Raw genomic sequence first — 26,143 nt, forward strand, 5'->3', positions numbered from 1 at the left:
CGTGGTACCGTCCATTTTTCTACCTTCACAACCACCCCTCATCTTTGGAAAATAAATACCACAAATTAAGTTCAAAATATAGACATATTTACTACCTTCAATTATTAAAATAAGATAACGTTCACGCTCAATGTTAATTTCTTGAGGACCTTAAAGCAGTGGCACATTCAGAGGGGGACAAGGAACCTGCCCCCTCCCCAAAGGGGCTTTGTAAAAAGAAAAGAAAACTGGATTTTATTTTTCAAATAGATTGTCAAAAGGAAAAGAAAACTGAATTCTATTCATTAAATAAATTTTCAAAGGGGCCAGAAAACTGGATTCTACTATTTAAATAAATTTTCAAAAGGAATAGAAAAGGAAACTGGATTTTATTTTTCAAATACATTGTCAAAAGGAAAAGAAAACTGAATTCTATTCATTAAATAAATTTTCAAAGGGGCCAGAAAACTGGATTCTACTATTTAAATAAATTTCCAAAAGCAATAGAAAAGAAAACTGGATTTTATTCTTTAAATAAATTCTCACTATCACCTAATGAATTTTAATCAATTTGCATTAAAAATAGTTTTATCTGTTCAACCCAGCCCCCCCCCCCCCAAGATTAAGTCCTGAATGCGCCACAGAAACATAGAGATACTTACTATTAAAAGAAAAAGAAAGTTCAAATCCATTAAATGCGTCGCAAAACGCACACTTGAAAGGGAGTTGAAACCAGACACCCGCGGTACTAGCTCGCAGAACTGCCGCGCTGGGAGAAGCTGGATAAGACAGGCCGTGAGACAGAGGGACGTGGCAGAAAAGACCAGGCAAGACACAGTGTCAGCAGAGACTCTCCCGCTGTTCGTTACTTTTTTTTCTTCGTTTATTCGATTCGGGCACACAGTTATTGCATGAATGTGATCACGTGCAACCGGCGGTAGACGCTCGTTGCAACGGATTCCTCGATCGCCGGTGCACAAGGGTGGATCTTTTGTTATACACTCAGCTGGCAGTTAAGTTGGGCTTCGACATTTACGAAATCTAAAGCGGACATTTCGTCGTACGTATTGTATATTTCGTTTCACCCTTAATCCTTTCCATTCAAAGACCGAGACATGGGGCGGGGGTTGGCGGAGGGGCACAGGGAATGGGTCGCGATTGAACGGATGCGCGGTAACATCGTCGCGCCCGTTCGGTGGAAAAAAGATTCACTCATACAAAAATTACCTCGGGGAAACATTGTACTATGCGTTGTAGGCGTTGCCAATTACGGGCAACTTCGACGGGACTAGCGAACGTGAGTTTTAGCGGGTGAAACGGCGCGAACCCTTCGACCCGATCCTCGGGTATCCGAGCGCACGGGGAACACGCGGGATTAACTGCCGGACTCGCTTACAACACGAAAATATCTCTTCATTTACCATAGACAGATTTGGGTGGGGCACGGTGGCGCGCCACTTCGCAAGGCTAGCTTCGCTAGATCTTTCGCGGCTGCGGGCATACATTCGAACGCTGTTTCGCTTTCTGTAACGCACGTCTAATCGCGTAGAAAGTGGCGAGCGCGTCTAATCTCCGAAGGGAAAGTGTCGTTGGTCAAGCATGAATTCACATTGGGTTCGTTAATGCCCGGTAACGAGGCGCGTCGCTGGTTCCACGCGGTTTCAGCTACGAGCAGCGAGATTCGCGGGTCATGGGTTTGGCTCTCTATTTCCCCCTCGCTTCGGAGCTCTGTGAAACGGAAGCATTAATGCCCGGTCGCGCCTTGGTCGGGGGACACGTCGGTGCTCGAAAACGCTCGTCGAGCGGCGAACGCGTCGGAATCGGCATCGCGCTTATTATCATAGAGATTAGAGCCGATGTGACTGGCGGAGAGATCGCGAGTGTAACTCGAGGGTACAAATCATTCCTGGTCACGCCGGGTAGTCGCGGCGACGCAAGGCATCCAATCGTTCGAATAAGTTATATTGTACAATTTGCGGTCAGTCTTCGTCGTGGAAACAAACGATTCGTCCCGGGGCTAAACGCAATGAGGGGGGGGGGATGTGAAGTTAAAAAGAGAATGGGGGATCGACGATCGTCGGCAGTGACGATTGAGGGGGATCGTCTCTTCGCAGGATGTATAATAAATAAATTGTTGTATTACGCTATAAACGTGTGGCTCGGTACACATTACAATTACGCTTGGTACGTACAAACGGCTCTCGGGCTACTCAAGGGACACGAAATATCGGCTTCGGCGAGGAATTCTTGGGAATCTGAAGGCTGAAACCACGACTGAGTGTTCTTCTTCTTGTACGACAAAGAGGGCTGAATGTTGCTGTAAAGTTTGACTGTTAAAATGGATGCAAAGATTGCAGTCAGCTGTGGATTTTATTTTACCGAGCCTTAGATTCGTAACTAAGACCACGGTCACATTAATCAAGTTTTGTTTCAAGGCGAGTGAAGTCGAAAGAATCTCTGCTTTGCTCGAAACTTGAAAGGATATTTCCTGCCAAGTGAAAAACAGGTTCACATTGGTAAAGTAGTTTCAAGTTTCTTGAAGTCAAGTAGCTTGACTAGACTAATGTGAACGAGGCTTTAGGATCTAGTGGGTGGTACTCTTCGAGGAGTCCATGTAAACTGTCTTGTTGCAAGTAATTTTTCATGTTTTGTTAGCATCGCATCTTTAGGACGACTCTGAGGGGGCAGTGATACCAATGCATTTCAATATCTTTGTTTATCGATACATCTTACTGTAAATAGTATATATATAGAACCAAAGAATAGCCATACTACTTAGTACACGGGGCGTATTAATATTTAAATTGGATCTGGCTAGTGTACTACCACAAATTTTGTACTAAAAGTGGCCCATTAGCTGCCTATCGTGCTCACGAAGAAGATCTAGACCCTATTCAAATTCGCGTAGCATAGAAAAAGGATAGACACTCTAGTAGCCCTTTACCTCATTGTAAAATCACAAAGGAGGAGTCTGACCCGTTTCTCATATTACGAATAGAAGTGGGACGTCACTTTGAATATCAAAGGATATTCCCCCTACCTGGAAAATATAGGGTGAACCCCGCCAGCCCTATAACTTCAACATCCCAAACTCTGCCCTGGATTTAGGGTTTAGTAATCCACTTTAGCCTTCTCTGGCCCTTTTATCTGCGCAGCTTTAACAACAAGCCACAGACGATTACCCAATCGATGAAATAATAATACTGAATTACCTAGCATTACTACGTCCTCAGAATCCCAATAACACCAACTGCAATGCTAGCAAACAACCAAAATCTCTTCCAAAGGAACAAGATACCCGTAAACCCCGAACAGTACGCACTTCAGACAACTTCATATTCCGCAATTATCTCTTGAACGCGTTTAATTAAAACTCAGCCCAAATCCCACGATCAAAATCAGATAGCAACATTTAGCTTCAGCAGCGATACATACTAACAGAGCCAATCAATCGAGGTTTTGGCCTTCGATCCCTAATTCGTCGTGTGGTGTACATATAAAAAGGAGGGTGAAAAAACCTAATCCCTTGGGCTCGGCGAGAGCTCTGCCGAATGACCCGCATTCGAGCTTCGATGCAGACGAGCTTCGGGATCCTGGGGACTCTCCACGACGCGTTACGATCGAGTCCTCGACGCCTTCGTCGATCGATGCAACAGGAAAGTGTGTTCGAGAGTTGTCATGGATAACGTCCGTTTCCGGTATCGTGCTCGACTTTCACAGTCGCGACCACGCCACGTTCACTTAATGAAATCGCGTGTTTCCCTGCGCGACGCGAGCACGCAGCAATGACGATGACGGGCTGTCCGTTGAATGAAAACGATGACGACGAGGAACGAGTCGCGCGCTCAGCTTGCAAGCGGACGTAGACATGCCAATTGTACGCTTCGGCGATACCCGGCATCGGGCGTCGGGAGCAACGTCGGCTGGACTCCTGGGACCTTGTGATCTTCCTCTAGACAGTTATAATTTGATATCTTACAGGTCCGGTAGGTAACAGTTTGCGGGCCTCCTGGAGAGCCTTCTGCTGTACTTCCAGGGTATTCTGTTCTCTTCGGCCTCTACTTCTCGTGTTTGCAGGTACAATGGAAGTTAAGGGTGCTCTGGACCTTGTGCTTCTTTGCTAGGAGATTGTAGTTGAAGGTCTCTTCCTCTTCTAAATTGGTAAAAATTATAGGTCCTCGGGGGCCTTCGGCTGGTCTTCTTCTAGAAAATTGCGGTGTTCAACTTTCCTTCCTGTTCACGTTCAATGGGGACGAATTTGGGACCCCTTTGATCTCTTCCTAGGAGAAAGTCAATTATCGTTTCCTCTCCCTGTTGCGGATACATTATATGCAAACTGTAGATCTGTCGACGTCCTCCAACCTTACTGAGGTCACGCTATCCAAGATTCTCTTACTCCAATGTTCATGTGCACAGCAGATGGGATTTTGTAAAGTTCCTAAAATCTCCTCATCATCTCCGCAGACAATACGATTCACCCTCCCTTCTTCCCACGTGCAAACACGATGCACCGTCGATTGGAGGCCTCCCTTCCCTCTTCTTCCTCGCCATGATTCCACAGGTGTACCACCGCTGGCGACGTTTCCATGGGGACGATCCACAGGTGCGCCCGATCGAATCGTCGCTGTACGAACTCGACGATTGCTCGTGTAACTCGCGGAACCGCGCAAATTCCGCTCGCGTCTCGAGCGAGCCGCGCACAGTGTCCAGGAGGAAAATAGACGCCGCTTCGTAGGGCGACGGTACGACAGTCGCGAATTTGAGTAAGGGGAGGGTTGAATCGAGGACAGACAGATAAACAATAAATGTCACAGCAGGGGGAAGACCCTCCAAGGTTGTGAGATTTCAATGTCCACGAAACTGCGCTTGATTCGCGTCGATATCCACGTTATACGTTTAAAATAAAGACAATATAATATTAATCTTAGTTAATAATAATATTAATAATAATAATAATAATAAACTCTGCAATATTTAATATAGGTTTGTTCACACGGACTAGATACACTTCCCGCAAAGCGGACCGATCGATCGATGCGCGTTCTCCCTCCGTGACACGACGCATCATTCGGGGCAGGAGGGGGCGGGGGTGGAGGACACATGACGCGATCGGTTCAGAATACATCGACCATTGACGCACGCCGCTTAATCGCTCCGGGGTCGTGGTTAACGATTACACACGATTACCCGCGATCGGTAAAGATCGCGCTCGGATAATCCGTCGGACGCGCTCGACGCCCGACGAGTCGCTGCATGGTCGCGTGGCTGCGGCGTTGCGCGTGCACGAGCGTCGCCCGCCGTTCGCGATCATTCCGACCCGTTTACGCAACGGCCCCGCTCTGTTGTTATTATAAAATAGATTGCACTTCGTGATAACCACGCGTCCCGTCTCCGCGTTCTCAGCTCCATTCAGCGGTAATCGCCATCCGTCGCAGAAAGGAACTCGTCGGTCTGCACGAGGCGTGTGTGTTGCATGTGTATACGTATGCTTTGTGTGTGGTCTGTGTGGATGGGTCGAGGCACGACGCGCGGGCGCGCTCGCGTCATCTTTCATCGTTTGTGCATCGATCTATCCCCGTGGCGGCAGCTTCATCAACAAAGGCTGCAACACTTAGACGCGTCGCCCAGGTGAATGTGGCAGACGGTGGGCAGCGCGGTGCACCCCTTCCCCACCACGTTGTCCTGGACCAGGTGAGGCAGGCCCAGGTTCTGGTTGATGTCCCCGTCGCTGCCCCGGTGCTTCGCGTCGCACCACTGGCGACGCTCCCGCCACTTGTCGTCCGCCGCGCTGCAGAACAGCATGGACTTTGGGGACGGTGGGCTGACGCGATCGCGCGTGATGCTGCCGCAGGACCGAGCCTTGTACAGCCGCCCCTTGCCGAAGATGCCCGGCAGGGGGACGCAGAGCTTCTTGTGCACGGCGAAGTAGCGGCTCAGCAGCCGTATCTTCCTGTTCTTACAGTCGTTCCTGTTCATCCCGGTGTTCCTGTTCTCTTTGTCGTTGGACGGCATCTGATTGATCGCGCTACCATTCAGATCCCTGTCGTCGCGGCAGATCTCGATCCGCTGGCACGTGTCCCGCTGCGCCTCCTGCTTGTTGTACCTCCCGTTCGTGCTGCAGTTGTTCTGCCTGTTCGAGGACTGCGACAACTTGGCGGAGCTGAGGGACCAGCTCTGCAGCAGTCTAGCCCCGAAGCCCTTGGCCTTCTGCACCGTGGCGGACGTCTGTGACGTCGGCTGGGGGACGCTGCTGTGCGAGCCGGTGCTGCCCTGCGACACGGACGACGACGACGACGAGGATATGCTTTGGACCCCCAGAACAGCCGAGTTCCGCGACACGTGATTGTGGCACGACGAGGGCGCCTCGGCTTCCTGCACCTCGGTGATGCGATTCAACGACTGGCTCTCGCGCAGCCGTGTCTCGCCAGCTCTTCTCCTACCAGCGCGATGCCTTCTGCCGAATATCACCTGATTCTCCGTGCTTCGATGCCTACCGCTGGTAGTCGTGGTGGTGGTCGTGGTGGTAGTGCCGGTGCTGTTCCCGCTGTCGTTTCGATTCGTCTCGTTCGACGGCGTCTCCGTCGTGTGCTCCCCGTTACCCACGCCTCCCCCACCCCCGCCGCTCCCTCCGGGATCCTGAGAATCGCTGGAATCATCGTGGCTGTCGCGCCTCGGAGGCAGAGGCTTGCCCGTTGAGGCGCCTAGTTTATGGGCCCGCTTCTTCCTGCTCTCGCTGTCATCGTCGCTGGCGTCGGAGCTGGAGCAGGACGTGGTGCGCGCCTTGTGGAACTTGCTCCTCCGCTGCTGGTAGCCCGCCCTCCTCACCACGCGGTACTTAGAGTTGCCGCCCTCCGTAGTCGAGACGGGTACCGTGTCCCCGTCCTCCAGGATCTCGTTCAGTGTCAGCTGGGGTGACGAAGCAGAGCCTGCGCTCCCAGGGGACGGCATCGTCTTGTACTTGGGCGTCATCGAGAGCTCGTTATCGCTCAGTACGCCCACAGGGTGAAGGGGGATCGATACCGTGGAAGACTCCGTCAAGATGGTCGTGGTGGTCGTCGTGCTCGCGACATACGGTTCCAGCGTGGCTGACGACAGGCACGAGTCCAGAGACGTGGCGGGCGATCGGTGAGCCCCCATCATCCACTTGTTCGCTGGCACAGGCCCCACCAAGTTCAGACACTCCGTTACCGACTTCGGCCTGTTCTCCATGGCCGTCACCTTCCTCGCCCATCCCGGCGACGACGCGTCCCCCAGGCGATTCTTCAGGTTCTCCTGACACGTCACGTCGAGATTCGTCGCTGCTGGTACTTGCTCCGCGAGCGGGTTACTCGCTTGAGGCTCGTTACCGATCACGCTCAACGAATCCGACTTGAGCCTCTCATCCCCGTCGCCGATGATCTGCACCACGTTGCCGTCCTTCTGCGAGCTCCTCTGCGTCGAGAGGGGTTTCAGGATCGGCTTCTCCGGCAGCTGGGGCAGCCTCTCCTGCAGGATGTGCGAGAGCTTCCCCTCCGAGCGTGATCCGCGCCGATTGAACGAGTTTAGCGCGGAGTTGCTGCCGCGATCGTCCCGGCCCGAGCAAGAGGACACGTCGTCCTCGTCCTCCTCCTCCTGGACGATGCTGCACTTCCGCGTCCGAACGCTCTGCAACGGGAACATAAGGCATCTTTCTACCCTCCTCACTGGCTCATTGCTACCGCTGCATCGTTACCTAATAGCTCTGTACATGCCAGTAGCCATTACTGGAAAAGGAGTCACGTGACACGTACCTGCGGCACGTCGCCCGGCGTCCGTGGCACGCTCAACAGCGATTGGTTGACGGTGGTCAATGAATTTTGGTCGGCACGCAAGTTCGCTGCCGCATCGCCCTGCCGGCTGAAAATAACCAACGGTTACGATCTGTGTGTACCAGGTGCTCGCGTTATTAGTACCGCGCGATTTTATCGCGAGCCGTGGGATGAATGAAATAAATGGAGGAGGGAGAAGTTTCATTCACCTACATCGATCGCTCTCTGCAACAGATTTTCAGATATCAAGTTTTCAATACGTGGCCACTGGCCAGCTCTTGCGATTGCTTTTTAATTTAACCCGCGCTTCTTCCGAACAATGAAACCCCTCCCCTCTTTTGTTGTTTGTAAGAGAAACGCCGAGTACTAATAACGTGAACGCCCTGCACGCAATCATCGCTCCCCTTTATCACGAGTCACTGGCGCGCATACCTAGGCGAGACTTCAAGGATCTCCGGCCGAGTCTTCTGCACCTGCTCCTGACGATGAGCACGCAATTTCCTTTCGGCTAACAAGAAATACGTCGCCGTTATGTGATTGTACTCGTTCTTGTCGAGGGCGCTGCGAGCAGATTCAACGAACATATTACGAACGCACTGCAGAATCGCGGAACAATCGCTGGGTTGTAACACATGAAATGTCTGCCAGATCTCTGACGTATTTATTTGCGTTCGGCAAGGGAACAGCCAATTCCGTTCAAGGCTTTCACGTGAATCATGTTCTTTTCAAAGTTAAACTTCATCAGGGATTCGAGGACGTCATACGGCACCCTGTGCTGTAGCATGGATCCTCGGATCCCTGACGAAACTAGTTGCAGAACTATATACTCACTCCTGGAAGTCTTAAACAGTATTAACTGGAAGAACACAGGTCACGAAAGTTTCGAGGATTTCACTGGAAAGTCAGATTTGATATCGGTGACTAAGCTGTCTACCACGTATTCAATCTACCATCGGCGGCTGAATCACGTTCTCTATATCGAGGCCCAATTTAGCTCCCGAACAAATTACTCTGCCCAAAGAAAATTCTTTCGAAGACAGTGGGATGGGTGTCCCGAAATTCAATACAGATGAAATTCAGAACCCTGTAACTGGCCAGCAATGATGCTACGATCCAACTATCAAGTAGCTCGAAGAGGAAAAGGTGACCAGATTTCATCTGTTACAACCTATTAAAAAGCCGCTACTTACTCCAATATCTCTTCTTTGGTGGCAATGTTACCGTTAACCATCTTAGTGATTATATGATTGTGGTGATCGTCAGATACCTGCTGCCTGGACACAAGAGGCAACGTTTCCACAAAATCGCTGTCCGACCCAATCGCCAGCCACGAATCCGCCGCTATTTCTTCGAGCCTCGCTCTGCCCTCTGGCTCTCTGACGAGCATTTTAGCGATCAGGCGCTTGCAACCCTCCGAAACATGCGGCGGGATCGAGTACTTGCAGTCCATGATCATCGTGAGGGTTTCGCTGTCGTTCGCCTCTTGGAATGGCGCTTGGCCACACACTAACATGTACAAAATTACCCCCAGTGACCAGACATCTGGAAACACAGATGGAGGTCCTAACTACGGGATATGAAACTCATCCTGAACTGGCGGGGTACTAGACTTGTCGCGCAACTGATAGAATAGAAGCTATGCAACATTTTAACTCTGTCCCATTAGTCGAGGCTTCGATTATATATAGGCGCCTATATGATTACATTTTATAAAATAGTTCACCCATCAAAAGCTACAGCTGCACACTCAAGCTACAAAAATAGCTATTCTTTTTCATAAATATTAAACTACATATTTCTACTGCCTGTGCTGGAACTCATTAGTGATTCGAGAATCGATTAATATATCATACTTATTAACTATAAATGTCACTGTATTAAATCTGCAGTACATCCACCTCTTATACTTAATTTGCTCTTTTAAAGCGGTATTCTAATTCGAAATTGACTTTTTGTAAATTTTCTTCAAGAATATCGTTGCAAAAATGTATGTGCAAAGCTCTATATCTGAATGTTTAAAATTAAAATGGTTATTGGTGTTTGAACGACGCGACGACGCGTGCCGCGACGAGTGATATGCAAAACTTTAAACGCGTTTTTCTCAAAACCTTATTTTCTAAATGGTTGCCATAATATCTATCTTAAGACCTAAGTACTTGACTGATTCATTCCAGATTTGCCGTGCATGCGTCTTCACTGCACGCGTCTTTATCGTCCGTACCAAAATTAATTCATAATAATGTTCTTTTTCTCAGTGTTTCAGTCTGAAGAACATGTAATAACCGATAGTCGAACTTCAAAGTGCCGCCTTTTTTTAAATCGATTTTTTATTTCACCTGAACAGAACCATGGGAAGACTTTTTTGTTAACGAATGCGTTCAAATGCTTGCATTGCCAGAAATTTGAATTCTTTCTCTCTACAAAAATTTGTAAACATTACTGAAACATGGATAAATATACCTATGAACCAAAGTTTCACGAAACAATTATACAGATTCTGCACAAAGGAGAATACCAAAGATCGTGTAAAAAAAAGCGCGTTTTAACCTAGAATAACAACTTAACCAGAGCAGTCTTATGGATATCATACCTACGTCTGCAATAAATATTAGCTTTTCCTTACCAACGGCAGGAGCATCGTAGCTGTCTCCCAGCAGAATTTCCGGTGCCGAATAAGCTAGAGATCCGCAGGAAGTCTCAAGCTTCTGGCCGGGGCAGAATCTGTTGCTGAACCCGAAGTCGGTGAGCTTCACAGTGCCGAGTTTCTCGAAGAAGACCACGTTCTCGGGCTTCAGGTCCCTGTGCACCACGTGCAATCGATGGCAATATGATATGGCTCTGACTATCTGCCGGAAGTACGTTCTGGCCACCTGCGGTCGATCAAAAGGGTATCGGTGAGCCTGCGGCAGAGGGTTGCTCGCCCTTGGCATTCTCGACGAGAGACAGTGGTCGAGTCTGTTTCGAGCCAGAGGAATCTGTTTAACCCTTTGCGAACTAACGACTCGCGGCACTTGTTAGACACGTGACCTATTGCGATATCCGAAGATTCGTACCACGACTCAGTTCCGTGACCGAGTTAAATGGAATAGAAGATTATGTTTATCTCTGTGACAGCGATGTGGGTGATATATCAGTGCTAGAAACCCGGCGATAATGATTCATATGAATATGTAAACAGCAGGTTCCTCCGCGGGCACCACACCGTTCAAGTGCCCATCGCCTGAGAAATTGTAACCCTGAAGTGTCTCTGTACCTAGACAACAAACCACTTAGAAAACACTTGGAAACTACATACGTGACTGAGACTGAAAACCCGAGTTTTCCTTCAAAATACTCGAGGCTTCGGCAGAAATTCCCAAGCTTTCTTCTTCCCACTCGAAGAACTATATTACTCATAAGCAGTTTCAAGCTCTAATTAAAGATTAAACTAACTTCACACCGTCGGAAATAGTTCACTATTCGCCACCGACTCTCTTCTACTTAACTAGTTCCAACTAACGTAAGAAGTTATTAATGATACTTTAATAATTAATCTCATTTTTCTTCTGACTTTGTTTATTTTCATTAACGCGTCCCTTTCACGACGCCCGATGTCCCATTTAAGACTCCCTCATCGTGAAAGGGACATTTTCGACTTATTTAAACAGAGTTTGCTATATTTGCTTTCATTGAAGACCAATAAACATGCTTGCTATTAATGGACTTGCGTTTTAAATATCTATGGTGATATTATCAGAACTGGACGCTAAATAAAATCGCCCCTTTTATAGCACCTCTCCCCTACAATCTAATTCCCACTAAATTAGTACTAAGTAAACAGCAGAAATGCAGTGAAGTCAGTTATTATACTCGTTCTATTAGGGCAAAGGGTTAGCAGAACGACGTGTTCCCCGATTACTTGGCTCGCTGTTTCGTCGGAGCCGAAAGTATCAATAAAGCCGTGTATACGAGCATCCGCGCGAATTTCTGCAGCGGCGCGCTTAAACGACTGGATTTGCCCCCAGTGGGTCGTTAGGTTCTCGCGTTGGAAACTACCCCCCGTTGAAACTATACCTCTTCGCTGAGGCCGCTGTCGTGTCGCATGATATAATCGTAGAGATCGCCGCCATCGCCCAGTTCCAGGATCAGGTAGAGCTTCGTCTGGGTGTCTATCACCTCGTAGAGCCTGACCACGTTCGGATGCTGCACCAGCTTCATGCATCTCACCTGCCGGGGAGAAAGAAAGAGGGCGAGGGGTAACAGAGACGCTCGTCCGATGCTTTCCCCCTAGCGCGATCTGGTCAACGACCCTTTCGCCTTCCCCCCTCGTCGCGCCATTATCTCGTTGACCTTAACGAGATCTACAAGTTCGAAGCGGATCGTCCCGTAGATCTCTTCCCAACGCCCGCGATGGCGTCCAAACGGATCTTACGCAATCCGCTCGTTAGTATTTAACGCACCGTACGTGCGTGTGCGTCGCGGAATGATGAAAATCACGGCTGGTACGTAGGAAGCCGCTGGAGCCATCAAACTCCTCTCCATAGGCGAGAGTTATTCAGACGTTGGCCAATTGGATGATTTCAAAACACCGCGGTGCATTGTGTTGCAGGACACGAAACGGACAGTTTCTAGATCGCGAAGGTGCGAGTCCACGATGAGATTCTAAATCTCGGCAACAATTAGACGTAAATAATGGAAATAGTAAAACTAATGATAAAATAATTTAAAAAAAAAATAATAAATTACTGAAACAATGGTCTCGTGAGATTAAAGTCTTGGAGTGAGACACGATATTTTTTGCCCCTCGTGGATTTGCATCTCAGCAACAATTAGATGTAAATAATGGAAATAATAAAACTAATGATAAAATAATTAAAAAAAAATAATAAATTACTGAAATAATGATCTCGTGAGATTAAAGTCTTGGAGTGAGACACGATATTTTTTGCCCCTCGTGGATTTGCAGCTTAACAAAACGTTCTGGAATTGAACGAGACAGTGTGAGTACTCTGAATTCCTTTCACAGATCATTTTCCTAGGAAGGCGTTCTTCGCAGCTAATTGGAAAATGTTCGCGTCCAATGAACGAGGGAACCCTGGTTGGTCTTTGATCTGATATGGAAAGCTACGCGGTGGGCAAGTAGAATATTACTACCTACGACCGACCGTTTCGTATGTCACAACCCGATAGAAACCTCGCAGTTACTCCTCAACTAATAAGGGAAACAGGGGTTACATATCTGGTAAAACACCGGGTGTTAAAAAGTTGCCCGCCGTTTCCATCCGGGGTCTGAGAATGCACCGACGACTTCTAACGACACGTACCTACATCTGCTGTTAACCCTTAACTGGTATACTGTTTTTTCAAACGTAACTGTTATCCTGGGGTCGTGGCAGACCCCAAATAAAAAAGGACACAGAAATTTGTAAAGTCGACACTAGATGAACCTCTACGAATACCTATTTTGTTCGTAGGTAATGTATAAAATAATAGATACGTAGAAAGTTAAACTATTATGATGAAATTAATTAGAAATTCAGTTTACAAACTTATACAACCAAATATTTTGCAGCGAACCTTGCGTGCTTGGGGTCACGACTGACCCCAGGATACCAGTTAAGGGTTAAATTAACCCGGTGCGATTTCTTTCTCAGACCCCCAATGGAGCTACCTTCGATCCACGCTTATCAAAGTGTCTTCCAAAGGCGCAGAAGCGTTGAGCAGCACCAGCTGCAACATTCTACTCCGCCGAGCGAGGCATTGGATGAGCGAAACGGAAGGAAGGAAGAAATTAGCCTGCATTTCGATTTCCTCCTCGGCCTCCTTTATGCCGCGCGTTCTCATTCACGCGGTGCCTTGGAGAGGAGGGGACAGGAACAAAGAGGAGAGGGATACGCGATCGTCGGGGGAGCCGTCGCCCGCTCGTATCGACGCGGACGGTGTGGCTCTGACGCGTATGAAAGAACGTCTAGGCTTTTCTCTGCTCTCCCTCACCTCCTGAAAGAGGTGCGCTCTCGAGACCTCGTCGAGCTTGCTCTTGTCGATGACCTTCACTGCGACCTTCTCGCCGGTGAAAACATGCCGCGCCAGCTTCACCACGGCGAAGTGACCGCGGCCGAGCGTCTCCTCCAGGTCGTAGAGGCCGGCGATCTTGCCATCGTAGTTGCTGTATCCCACGCGACGATGCATCTCGTGCCGCTGAAACGAGCAAACAACCGGGGAGTCAGTGGGTGGCTTCGCGGGCAACGCCTCGGGTCTCTGCCGTTTGGAAAGCGTTCAGAAGCTTGCACCAAGCCGCCAAAGCGGTCTCCTTTCGCACAAGGACCTCTTTGTTGGCTTTGGCACGCGTGCCACTCTTGGCAAGGAAACGCAGAGGATTGCTGTTGGATCGATGGATGAAAAAGTAAGTTCCGAGGGAATACAAGAGGAATGTGATTGCATCATAGTGTGATTTAGCTTGTCGTTTTCTTTTAAACAATGAACTCAATCAGAACCTGATTAATGGCATTTAATATTCGAGCGTTTCCTCGAGTAAGGAAACAAGAATGTTCATTTATGGAAATGGTGAGTGTTTAAAGAAAAATTTGGTTACAAAAGTGTCTGAAGCTAAAGATATTTTCAAGCAATCGTAAACTTCATATGTACTTATTTATATTAACATAAAAGGAAAAGAAACGCGTAGCGGCTCTATCGCTGTGATATTGTTGAAAATAAATTTTTTTATCTTGAAAGGATGTAACTTTCACGCGACGAAGGTGGCACCTCCTCTTAGAACTCAAGCCAAATATGCACGGCGTGGCAGGAGTCGCAAAAATCATTAGTAAGACAATTTACAGCCGCGACCGTGCTAACAACGTAGACCCACGTGCTGCACGCTGCCGCGCGAGCATCGGATCCGCGAGCAACAACGGACCGATTGTCCGCCTTATATAGAAAATAATTTTCTACGCCCACCGGACGCGCGATCAGGCTCAAGGTAGTCCCGTGTACTCTCACTTTTCCGTTGCACGGCGCGTTCCTTTGACGAGCTCTGCCACGTCTCCTCGTATAAGGGTAAACGGGCCGATTGCTTCCGGCGCCGCTCAGTTCCGGGAGACCGAAAGCGGAGTTTTAGGATCGATCGGCGCTGTTCGAAAGCTTTTCCGGCGCGAGGCGCCCGTCACGCGAGGAAACAGGGTCAACCTGATCATTATTAACGAGAAGTAACGATCAAGCGAGCCGCCGATCCATGGACGATTGATCGTTAAAAGGTTGCAGCGCGAGTGTGAGAAGAAGTCGATGAAAGGCGGTCACGTACCGATTGTAATTTGCGATTCCAAGTCGATGGTTGTTTTAGTTTAGAGGATGATAGATAGCGTGGTTCGTCGGTGGAAGTTTCAGCCCCATTACGATCTAACGCCGAATCGGTTTGTGGTAAACGATAGCGGCTTAAGTTCAACTGGATGGCTACGAGTAGGTATAGTGCATAAAGGATCATAGCAGTCCCTGAAACTTAGGAATGCATGCGATCTAAATATTGAAAGAGAAAGCACGGATGCACAAGGTTGCGTGTGTATAAAAAAAGAATCATGAATTTGGTTACACCGTAATATCCTCGCGTCTCAATAAAGCTATTCTTAGCTGGCTATTAACGTCCCCCATTCAGCGCAACGAGAAATCAATATAATCGTAATCCGTGGTAAAAATAAACGGTACACTAGTAGCGCAATTTGTTGATCGATCTACTATAATATTAACACGGAGACAAAGCGGCGGCAGCCTGTGTACTCTCAACTCTGAACTACGTACCTCCTATGTATCTCGAGCGCAACCACCCATGCTCGGCTGCGAATGATCGACTAATTAAATCAGAAAAAATTCATTCCGACTCTGTTCATCGATTCCGCGAAAGAGGAAGCAGAAGAAAGGGCGAATCACTTATTTTGCGGAGGCGAGGCCAGCGCAAGGGACGCGGACGTGATATCCATTTCTAACGGAAGTTCCGTGCAGAGCGCTCGAAGTGAACGGGGGCGCGATCGTAAGGCAAACGCGAGAGCAGCGCTTTGTAAAACAGCGTCGTAAAAATAACTGACCTGTAAAATTTCAGGGGCCGAAATGCCCTCGCAGCGAGAGAGAGAGAGCCGAGGAGGGAGGATCCCTTATATCGCGAGTGTCTCTCGTCAGCTGGACACGCGTCACGCCGAGTTCCGGCTTCTTTTCAGGCCCCGGCTAGGGAGCGCAATTTCTGTACGTCACACTTTACGTGCACGCGCGTCAAACTGAAGACGGCACGCGGACCGGAGGCTAGTCAGAACGAGGCGTGTGTGCAAAGCGACGTGTCAACGTTAACGGAACGGATGCGAAAATACATTTCTTTGAAGTGCACGGAAGTATGAAAGGAACGGACAAAGGCGTGAATAAGACGCGCCCACCCCAACGCGGGCGCGGAGGCATTTAAAATTAGACGCGGGACTCGTTGAGAATTTTCACGACCAATCGAATTCCTCGGCCGATCAACGAAACTTATTCGAGTTCACGGGGACGTGCATCGCGGCGTGCTTTCGTAACGCAGCGATACGGTTCCGTAATCCTTGCCGCACTTACGTAACGCCGGACAGTACGTGTAACAAGTGAATTTGTTTCTCCCCGCTTCTCGTCCATCGATTTGAGATTTAACAAGCTTGTTTACTCGCGCGCTGAATAATGGCGTAAACCAGCTTTTGCCGGGGTCGTTCCAGGAGCAGGAAGACAGTCACTGGCTTTGTCCGGCGTAAATGTTAACCCTTAACTGGTATCCTGGGGTCGCTCGTCACCCCAAGCACCCAAAGTTCCATATACAATTTTCGGTTGTCTAAGTTGGTAAACTGAATTTCTAATTAATTTTATAGTAATAGTTTAACTTTCTACGCTTCTATTATTTTCTACATTACCTAAGAAGAAAATATTCGTAGTGGTTGCTCTAGTGTCGACTTTACAAATTTCTGTGCCCTTTTTTATCTGGGGTCTGCCACGACCCCAGTGTACCAGTCACGTTTGCCAAAAACAGTATACCAGTTAAGGGTTAAGTACGATGCAGATCTGTGCTTTAATTTCTTTATGGGGCTGTAGTTATTCAACTTTCGTGGCGAGTTATAGGACCGTAAGCGGGGATGATAGCTTTGTGAAAATCAGAAATATCACGCGAAAACTATGCATTATAATCCCGAAGCAATGCAATAGTTTGAGACAAACCCGATTAGTCACAAAGCCACCCCCGCTTCCGGTAGCTACGGGAAATATTCAGTGCATCACTTTGAAATTTACGCAGCGCCGAGGAATTTTCATAGCAATATGATCGATAGCCCACTTATTTTGGCTAAGATAGCGAGCTACACATTTTTGCAATAAATAAATTTTGCGATAATATTTTCATAGTACTAATAATGAAAGAGGTATGCAGGTATAAGTGATGTGTTTAATGTTCGAGTGAGGCGATAAACATTTTCACTACTGCAAGTCGTTCTGTCTGGTTAATAAGAATCGGTCATTATCGACGCCCTATGCGAATGCTTGCTCGAAAGTTGGAAAATGCGTGCGCTGCACGTGGCGGGCGAACGTGTGCCAGAAAGCTCGGTATTGTTCGATCAGCCGGGCAGCAGACAAAAGTGCCGGTTCTAAGAAAAGCGGACATGGAGTCAGTCGACGGTCTACTCTCGAGGCTAGTCTAGGTTACAAAGTTAGTCGACCATTATTTTTGGTCGAGTTGCTCTGTCACGATGTGTATTTCTACCACCCTGGCAGATACAACCGGCCAGGCGAACGACGTGCGTCCCGATTAAAATGCTCGGTACGCGGAAAAGGGTTTTTTTTTACGGCTATCGCCTGCTTTGAGATTGATCAAATGTATCCGTCGGCGTGATACACCATTATCGACGGCAGGATATTCGAGATATCGAACCTCCCCTTGGTATTTTTGCGCGTGGAAATCGGAGGCATAGTTCCTGCAACACGGTTTCCTTTAACGTAACGATAAACTATTGCTTTTTATCGCGCCAGTAGTGTGAATGTGTAATTGCGGAAAAGTTGTGACATAAGTCATTGCTCTTAAGTATTCACGTGACAGCTGGTGATTATAAGGAGAATCAATGCGTGCAGTAGATGACCTCGTTACTGGACATGCAGGAGCATATGTTCGTTTTTGGGGCTAACCCAGAACATTTTGCTGATGCGCAAGGAAAGTGATAAGGAAGTCTGAATTATGGGGAAGACTGATAGAAGACTGGTAGTTTTAGTTTGTAAAGTAAGTTTCACGAAGGAATTACGTTGAAAAGTATAATGTCAGTCTCTTGACGGCCTCATTGGCCCACTTGTGCTTGATGGCTACCTTATGGCCCATTAATTAATTCCTTAATCGAATTTTTCCTATCCATCACGACGAGTATATAGCCTACTAGATCCGTAATGATAGATACGATGATTTACATCGATCTACATCGAATTCTGTACCATGAAAAAATTACTTAATAAAACATTACGAACGTGAAGCTATAATCTTCTCCTTCGTTACATCTACAGTACTGGAAACATTGATTGCATCACTCGCATATTTAGCGTGCATTCGCTTCCACCTCATTTAGTATTAACATGTTTAACCGTGCAATGGTATAGAAATGGTAAGCATAAGATTCGAGGGCATACAAATATTATTTTTGACAAAACGAAGTAGATGAAAATGTGATTTTTATACAGCTCAAAGAAACAGTCAAGAACTACCTGTTGTATATAAAGACTCAAATTTCACAAAAGTCAACACAGAATATTTGTGCACTAAGCCATCGATATGTAAATGTTTCTATGTCAGTACTTTGGACTTCTTTTCAATCAATAGATTATACCTCCTGACAAGGAGGCCTTTTTAAAAAGGCTTCTTGGATGTCGGTTGTAATTTTATTATAAATGTAAATATTTTTGTCCAAAAAATTACCAAACGTTCTTTAAATATTACTCTTTTAAATGCATAAAAAAATTCACAAATATTCGCCTATTCTCGGCCTCCTGACTGACAACATTTGAATTTCCAGTTCAGGCGAACCCACAGTGACACACAACTACATTTATCGTATAATTAAGTTCCAAGCCTAAAACTAACATCCGTATTGGCACCCGTTGTTAACCAGGCACACTGGTTCATCCGCAATTAACACTACTCACATATACATACACGTAACGTTACCCTGAATAAAAAGCTTAGCTAGCATATCCTGATCCCTAATCATCTGCCAATCCATAAGTCCGAGTCACATGAACTTGCAGAAGTTAATAGCGAATTAAATACAACGTCGTAAGAACGTGACGCGCGGCGGGCGCGGATGCTGCGCGGAAAAGCAAACGCCGAAAGCGTTCCGCCGTGGATCGTCGGGTACGGGAAGCCTACAATACGTCTATTCGTCCGAATCTCTCGCCGCGACTGATTGGTCTTGACATTTTGCCGATAACAATTTACCGTCCCCTAGTCGTCAGCATCCCACCTGCACGTGACGCGCCCTCGTCGCCCGCCCGTTGACCTGGTTCCGTTGCATACGCGCCTGGAATAACGAGCCGACTCCGGGAGTCGCCTATCAACCAGGAGATCAAACTTTTCACGGTCCTTCCCCTCCCCCGGCGGCGAACACCATGGGCGAAGCGACACGCGTCGCTAAGTGGAAACTATTTGATCGATGCGCAGCGGCGTTGCATAACATCGGAGGAAGCGCGAGGAGCTCGCGTGCGCACGCGGATGCTCGCATTCCTCGTCGAACTTACGACCAGTTTATCTGGCCGGACCGGCCGCGTATCGGTAGAGCGTCGATGGAAAAAAGGGGCACCCGCGACCGAGTTCCACTCGCTTCACAGAGGCGCAGCGATTCGATTCGATTGGCAATAGCGTCGCGTTTGCGGAGGGATGAGCGGAGTTACCATTATTTAGGACGCGGCCAGGGTTCGTAACCGTCGCGACATGCTGACACGCGCTGAAAACAGATAATCGCGAGCGCGGGTAAATTGGATTCGGCGCGCGGTAACCGAGATGCCTAATCCGACCACGCGAACGGAATCACACGCGGGATTATCTAAAGTAATTCAATTAGGGTGCGTAGTCAATTTCACCGCAAGGACACGGCGCTGGGGGCTGACCACTTCGCAACACAACGGAATAGTGTGCTTTAGCGGCGCTCGCGAAATTATTGCAGTGGATTTTTTAGGATGATCCTCATTGGTTTCCTACGGATTTCTGTTGTGAATACTTGAGGATTAGGTGCTGACTCTTTGCAAACGCGACGGCGGAGAATATTATCGTTAGATATGCAGGCAATCGGGGCTTACAATGGAGAACGTCAACGCACTTGTTCCAGTGAAAATATAATAGCTTTCTGGAGAACAATTATTCCAGAATTTCCCTGATTCGAGAATTAAACCACTTCTGTACTACCATCGTATAACGGTTACATAGGGGGGAGTTCTCTTAACAAAGCACAGTGGGCTGAACACCCGCTTTTTGTGGCCAAAATTCAAAAGATTCTGTCGCAGCGACTTTTTTCAATAAAAATATAGTTAATGTAACCAATGTAACTAAAATATGATAAATAACAAAATATATATTCGCGCATAAAAAATATAAAATATAATTATTTTAACCGCGTCCTGAACGCTACAGTACCCACCTCGATTATCTATTTTATGGAATCTGAATAAATTTAAAAGTTGCAGGTAAGTACCCAGTTCCATCTGAAATTTGTATTTTCTCCTTTATAATTGTCTAACTAAGCTTTCATATGAAATAAGTTAGACGTCTAACACTTTCAAACATTTTTTTAAAAACCTGCTGAAAGGGTTTCAATTACTGTAAATCTTGCATTGTTTATACAGGGATTAAAAACTACTTAGAATTTACAACTTGGAACTTAATACTTAAAATACATCTGCTAACATGTATAAAATCACTTTGAACTTTATGATTTTGTCTTCAGAACGCTGTATCTCATCACAGAATCATCCGAAATGAAAAATATTTTGCATTTTGAAGCTTCCAAGGGTTGCGACTTTATAAGAAATTTTATTTCAAAATATTAAACTTGAAAAATCCACTTTTGACCACTAAAAAAAAGCGGGTTTCCATCTACTGTGCACCGTATACCACCTAATACCGGACATTAGCTGTACCTGTGATATTTGAAACGCTACCGAGCCGTTATTCCGCGTGAACTGAAGACACGATAGAAAAAATGATGTTTCGACACGTTCCAGTCGCATGTGCACAGCTAAGGGGATTGCTTTAACCCTTAACTGGTATACTGTTTTTGGCAAACGTGACTGGTATACCGGGGTCGTGGCAGACCCCAAATAAAAAAGGGCACAGAAATTTGTAAAGTCGACACTAGAGCAACCACTACGAATATTTTCATCTTAGGTAATGTATAAAATAATAGAAGCGTAGAAAGTTAAACTATCATTATAAAATTAATTAGAAATTCAGTTTACCAACTTAGACAACTGAAAATTGTACATCGAACTTTGGGTGCTTGGGGTCACGAGCGACCCCAGTATACCAGTGAAGGGTTAATATTATTTCTTTCTTCTTGCTTGCGAAACACCTTAAGCAGAATTGCAATAATACCTATACTCTAAAATAAACGGGTGAAAAATCGAGGTTCGCCCCAAGTACCAATGATTCCGACTGCCTTCCAGTTATATTCAAATGAAGAAGCACAGAAGCCTACCACCAGAGGCTTTTTATACTTCTTTATAGGTTAAAGGAAGCCAGTGCCATTTTACTCGGGTGGCCCAGTTTAACCGAGAGAGGATCGGATTTAGCGCCGCGGTGCGGGTAATTGATTTCCAGATCTCTCGATCAGCCAGAAATGGAGCAGACGGGCGGGGGGACAAAAATTTCATTAACCCGTAATTCCGCGAGGGAATAAAGAGACGAGCCGCTGATGGAGCCTGTTGGCATTAAAACGGAAAAGGTCGTCGACGAATGCAACGAGCGCTCGTCGAACCAAAGCCGCCCCTTTTCCCCGCGAATTTCATCTCCGACATCTCTACGAGCCTCGCGAAATGCCAACGACTCGCGCGCGCCGCGCGCAGGCGGTAAATAAGCGTAATGAATAATGCGCTGCCTACTTCCACTGGCTGCAGCGAATTAATTTAGACGCAGAACCACGCACGCGAAAGCCACGAGTTTTTCCCCGATCCTAGCTTTTATCACCGATTGCTAATCGCGTCGGAGATAACGACCGCCTGTATCATCTATGCAACCTCTTGTCGCGCGCGGAAAAGTGTTTCCAGCGACGATGCGCGAGCATTGTCTCGAACAAGCCCGCCACTGTTCGTCCCTGATGCAAGGACCTAGCGCGGTCCACGGTTTTCACGAGCGTACGCACCGGGCCGACTGTTTCTTCGTCGTACATCCGTGGCGCGGTGTTTGAAACAGTTTCGCGAACGGTTCCACTTGGACTAGTAAACTCTGAATGCGTTTACTCCGGGCAGAAAAGCTTTCTAAATTGTTTCTTGTTAGGCTTCAGGAATGCGGGTACTCTTAAACTTTCATATCGTGTTATAGCTAGGCCGGATTACGCGGAGGCTTCAATAAATCGACTCTTTCGTCAAGCTATACACCGTCGATCGCGATGATTTGAATTTATGGGGTGAGTCTGTTATTTCTGGCATAGATTTACAATTTTACAAATGCGGCCCGCGGGTCGCTCATCGCTGCGATGGAGGAAGATGGCACGGAGATTTCACTGTGCTCCCGTTGTCGGAACGGTACTCCACGATCGCGGGGAAAAAATCGCGGGAGGCCTCCACTGTGGGCCGATTCGCGAGGCGATAACCCATGGTAATGCGCAATGTAAACTGAGCGGCGGGGCTGCGTAACAGGTAGCGCTCGTCGGCGTACAGTTATCGGGATTCCTCGAGAGAGGAGCCTGCGAAACCGCAGCGGCTGAAACGATACTGTTCCGTCCGCGCGGCTGCAACAATTAGGAGCGATTAGAACACGTTCCTCGTCGTGCGACGAAGTGCATGCGTGCACTCCACGGTATTCCAGCGAGAGGAAGACGCGGATCGGAGGGAAGGGGTGGGAGGGAGAAAGAGGAACGATCGAAGCGTGGACTCTGTAATCCGTATCCGTGAGAGACCGATGGTGCACAGTGCCACGCCATTTTTAGTCGTATCGCACAGTTTTCCTCCTCCCGTTCCTTCCGTCTCCTTTGACCCCTTTCTCCGGTGACGGTAAACGAACGTGACGTAACGAGGCATTAACATTTCACCGACCGGTTCGTTAACCCGGCAATCGAAATACCGGGGGCCATCCAGGCTGCTGTCCTCTCCCCGCTTTCTTTTCTTCTTCCGCGGAGACGGTCGTTAAGAAGTGTCCGTGGACACGCGGCTTTTCGATACCGAGCTGCCCAGCGAATGGTACGTAGATGCGAATGCTGTTTGGGACGTTATTTTGTGTACATATAAGAGAGAGCGTGGATAGTCGATGGGAGGTTTCGTGCGGAGTTTGAGAAGCGGAGACGTATGTGGCGCAATCGAAAGTATTTTGTGAGAGATTGTTGGAATGTGTACAACGATAGACTGTTCCTAGAGTTAGAGTGTCAGGGACTTTAAGGACCCGGTAATTTATGAGTTTCCTTTCTTTCGCTACAGGAGACCCAAAAGAGGGGAAAACGGTCTTCTCGACCCCTGCGCTTCTCGGTCCGAGAAAACCCTCCGAACGGATAACTTGTATCGCGCTAAAGACAGTATTCTTTCTATTACTTTTAGTTTAAGTTTTATACAGTTCTTATTATTATTATTTCGTTCGACCGTGTAACTTTTATTTTCTTGAATAAATAAACATTATATTCCAACAGAGATGGTACCGAGTGGGCATTCTTGTTCTCGATTTCCAAGCGCTTCGAATATCTAATGGCACCGGAGATGAAGCGAAAATAGCCTCTAAGCCAGATGTAGGTATTATTTAACGTACCTAACTGAGCGCGAATAAAATATAGCGTATCATTTGCAAGATACCTTTCATACCACGGTATATTTTGTAAGACACTATTTTTAAATGGCAAAGAAACTGCCACGTAAATCGATGTGAAATCGAACGAGAAAACCTGAATCGAGGTACGCCATATCGCTAATACCCACTGCTAACAATCGTACGTTACTCCGCTAATAACTTAGCGCCAGAATTCGAAATAAAACGCACCGCGTAATGTTCGAGAGGAACGAAAAAGAGGTTGGGCATGCGTTTCCCGACACGCTGCTGCTCCTACCCCCGTGCTAGCTTCCGGGAGACGTTGCAAACCGGTCGCTTTATTAAGAAAAAAAAGACGGAGGCACTGTGGTGTCTGAAAGAATTGTAGCACACCCAACGATTCTTTAAAACTTTCCAGCGCTCGTGTGTTGAAAGTGTGCACCTTGCGCGCAAAACGCACATTTCGCAGAAAACGATCCGCGTCGGGACGCCTATCCGACAGACGTTCGCGTTTCAAGGTCGCAAGTCAGGTTATGTACCCGCGAGAGAAGTAAATATGGCGGAAACGGTGTTACGGGAAGCATCGGCGAGGATATTTCTGAAAACGCGTAACGGGTTTGCCGTCAGTGGCCGGCTGTCATTCGCGTTTGTCGCGGGCGAGCAACGCGCTACATCACGTGCAGTGTAGGTCGCGAATGTTTATAAACGGAAAGGCGTAAGTGTCGGGCACCGATCGCTATCGCCACTCGATACTTGACAATTGCGCGCGGCGGGTTAGCGCGAGGCTGAATTCCAGTGACACAGTTCGCCAGCTGAAGAACAAGGAACAGGAAACGAACGAGATCGGCTGTGTAGAAAAGGGGAAGAGAAAAGCGCAGCGTCGACTTCCGGTACGACGAGTACCGCAACGCCGGAGGAACGGCGGAGTGGGAGTAGAACGATGTAGAAAAGAGAAGAGGCGCGAGGAGCCATTTTTACAGGAGAGTCCACTAAATGTACCGTTCGAATAATGTTTCACGTACCGTTTTGCCCGCTAGACAGAGGAATCCAGCCAGCAGCTGATTTGGCCTCCCGTCCGACGGACTGTCATTTGTGACGGAGGTTCATGCACGCGTGCCCGGACGCCGCGACGATTGATACACGGCACCTGAGACCGTTGCTCGGCCGATCTCTCGCGGAAGGCTCGCCCCTTTGAGCCAACGTCGCGTCGTCTACGTTCCTTGCCGCGGAATGTGCAGCCACGGGGAGCACACTCGCGTCGGGCGTGCACGACGAGGACGACGTTAAGTCGCCGCTGATTGCCACTCGCGCGCACGCACTCACGGGCAATGGGACGTGTGTTTACACGGCACTGGCACTGTCTCTTTCCCGCACCGCCGTTCGCCCGACACGGTTGGCTCTCTTCTTCGGCGATGACACGACGCGGAACACGGGGCCCGTAGCCCGTACACCCTTGGTCGCTGGATCACCTCGTCCCTTTTCGAGCCGTCCAATTCTCTGTTTCTCTCGTCTCGCCACCCCAACCCGCCCCGTGGCCACCCCTCCGCCCCTTCGATCCAGAGCCAGAGGAAAAGGAAGATTTGCCTGCTCCTTCCTCCGCCAACTGCCCCCGACACACTTCTAAGCCTTGCTCGCTCTCTCTCTCTCTCTCTCTCTTTCTCTCGCCTCTGCCGTTCACCTCGTCTCCGTCTCGCCCCGGCCTGCTCCCTCGTTTCCCCGCTGTTCGCTCTGTCTCTGTCCGACGACGTCGCACACCTCTTTTGCCAATCGCCTCTTCCTCGTTCCACCCGGCCAACCGGGGGCCGACCGTTTCGATCTCTCGCGCACGCCACGCACGCCCGACCGTTCACTCGCGACCGGTGCTCGCCCGCACACTCGCGGAATTGAATTTTCTCCGAGCGATTAGATAAAACTGACGGACACCGCGAGCGTCCACGGACAGACGCGCTCGCGACACCGTGACACGGGAAAGCTGAGAAAACGTACGCGGCGGAGCACGAGCGGCCAGCGACTGCCGTCGCGTCTGCACGGGCATGCTAGCGCCACCTGGTGCCGCGTGGAGGGGACTACTGGCGCTATCTGGCTGGCGCGAAAATTCGAAATCGTGGGATGTCGATTCGGGGGATTCTCTTCGGTGGGAAGTCGATTTGGGGACTCCTTTTCGGTGGGAAGTCGATTTAAGAGCTCTTCTTGGATAGAAAATTTGATTCGGGGGCTCCTTTTCGGTACGAAGGTTGATTCTGGGGTTCCTTCTATCTGCGAAATCAAGTCGGGAGATCATCTTCGGTAGGAAGCTTGATTTGGGGGTTCCATCTCGGTGGTAAGTCGATTCGGAGACTCTTTTTCGGTGAACTACGGTTGAATGGTTAATAAACGGCTGCGGGGATGAATCGAGTTGATAATGTAGATTAAAATACATCATTTGGGATGCTGT

At 48.2% G+C, this 26,143-nt stretch overlaps 1 protein-coding gene across 3 annotated transcripts; it reads right to left on the reverse strand.

The window, feature by feature from the left end:
- Positions 1 to 838: 838 nt before the first annotated feature.
- Snrk (SNF related kinase) lies at positions 839 to 25,724 on the reverse strand. Of its 3 annotated transcripts, none has more exons than XM_076829825.1 (8): positions 24,732 to 25,724; positions 13,740 to 13,943; positions 11,820 to 11,972; positions 10,390 to 10,636; positions 8,957 to 9,272; positions 8,199 to 8,327; positions 7,749 to 7,854; positions 839 to 7,623 (listed from the first exon to the last, which is right to left on the reverse strand). In XM_076829825.1, exons 2-8 carry the CDS (start codon positions 13,932 to 13,934, stop codon positions 5,572 to 5,574), a joined length of 3,198 nt encoding a protein of 1,065 aa, XP_076685940.1. In that variant the 5' UTR covers positions 13,935 to 13,943; positions 24,732 to 25,724; the 3' UTR covers positions 839 to 5,571. The 3 variants fall into 3 exon arrangements, with proteins under 3 accessions (XP_076685940.1, XP_076685938.1, XP_076685937.1); XM_076829823.1 differs by having other exon boundaries at positions 8,957 to 9,308; positions 25,388 to 25,723; XM_076829822.1 differs by having other exon boundaries at positions 8,957 to 9,308; positions 24,732 to 25,723.
- Between the last annotated feature and the right edge of the window lie 419 nt (positions 25,725 to 26,143).

Source organism: Andrena cerasifolii, chromosome 16, assembly GCF_050908995.1.
Source record: "Andrena cerasifolii isolate SP2316 chromosome 16, iyAndCera1_principal, whole genome shotgun sequence".
Taxonomy (NCBI): domain Eukaryota; kingdom Metazoa; phylum Arthropoda; class Insecta; order Hymenoptera; family Andrenidae; genus Andrena; species Andrena cerasifolii.

Bases quoted from the DNA above. Each gene is read 5' to 3' on its own strand.
- Snrk (XM_076829823.1), bottom strand. From the start codon at position 13,934: ATGCATCGTCGCGTGGGATACAGCAACTACGATGGCAAGATCGCCGGC. The intron at 11,973-13,739 runs GTGAGGGAGAGC...TCTCCCCGGCAG, and splicing joins GAGCGCACCTCTTTCAGGAG to GTGAGATGCATGAAGCTGGT. The intron at 7,624-7,748 runs GTACGTGTCACG...TTCCCGTTGCAG, and splicing joins CGCCGGGCGACGTGCCGCAG to AGCGTTCGGACGCGGAAGTG.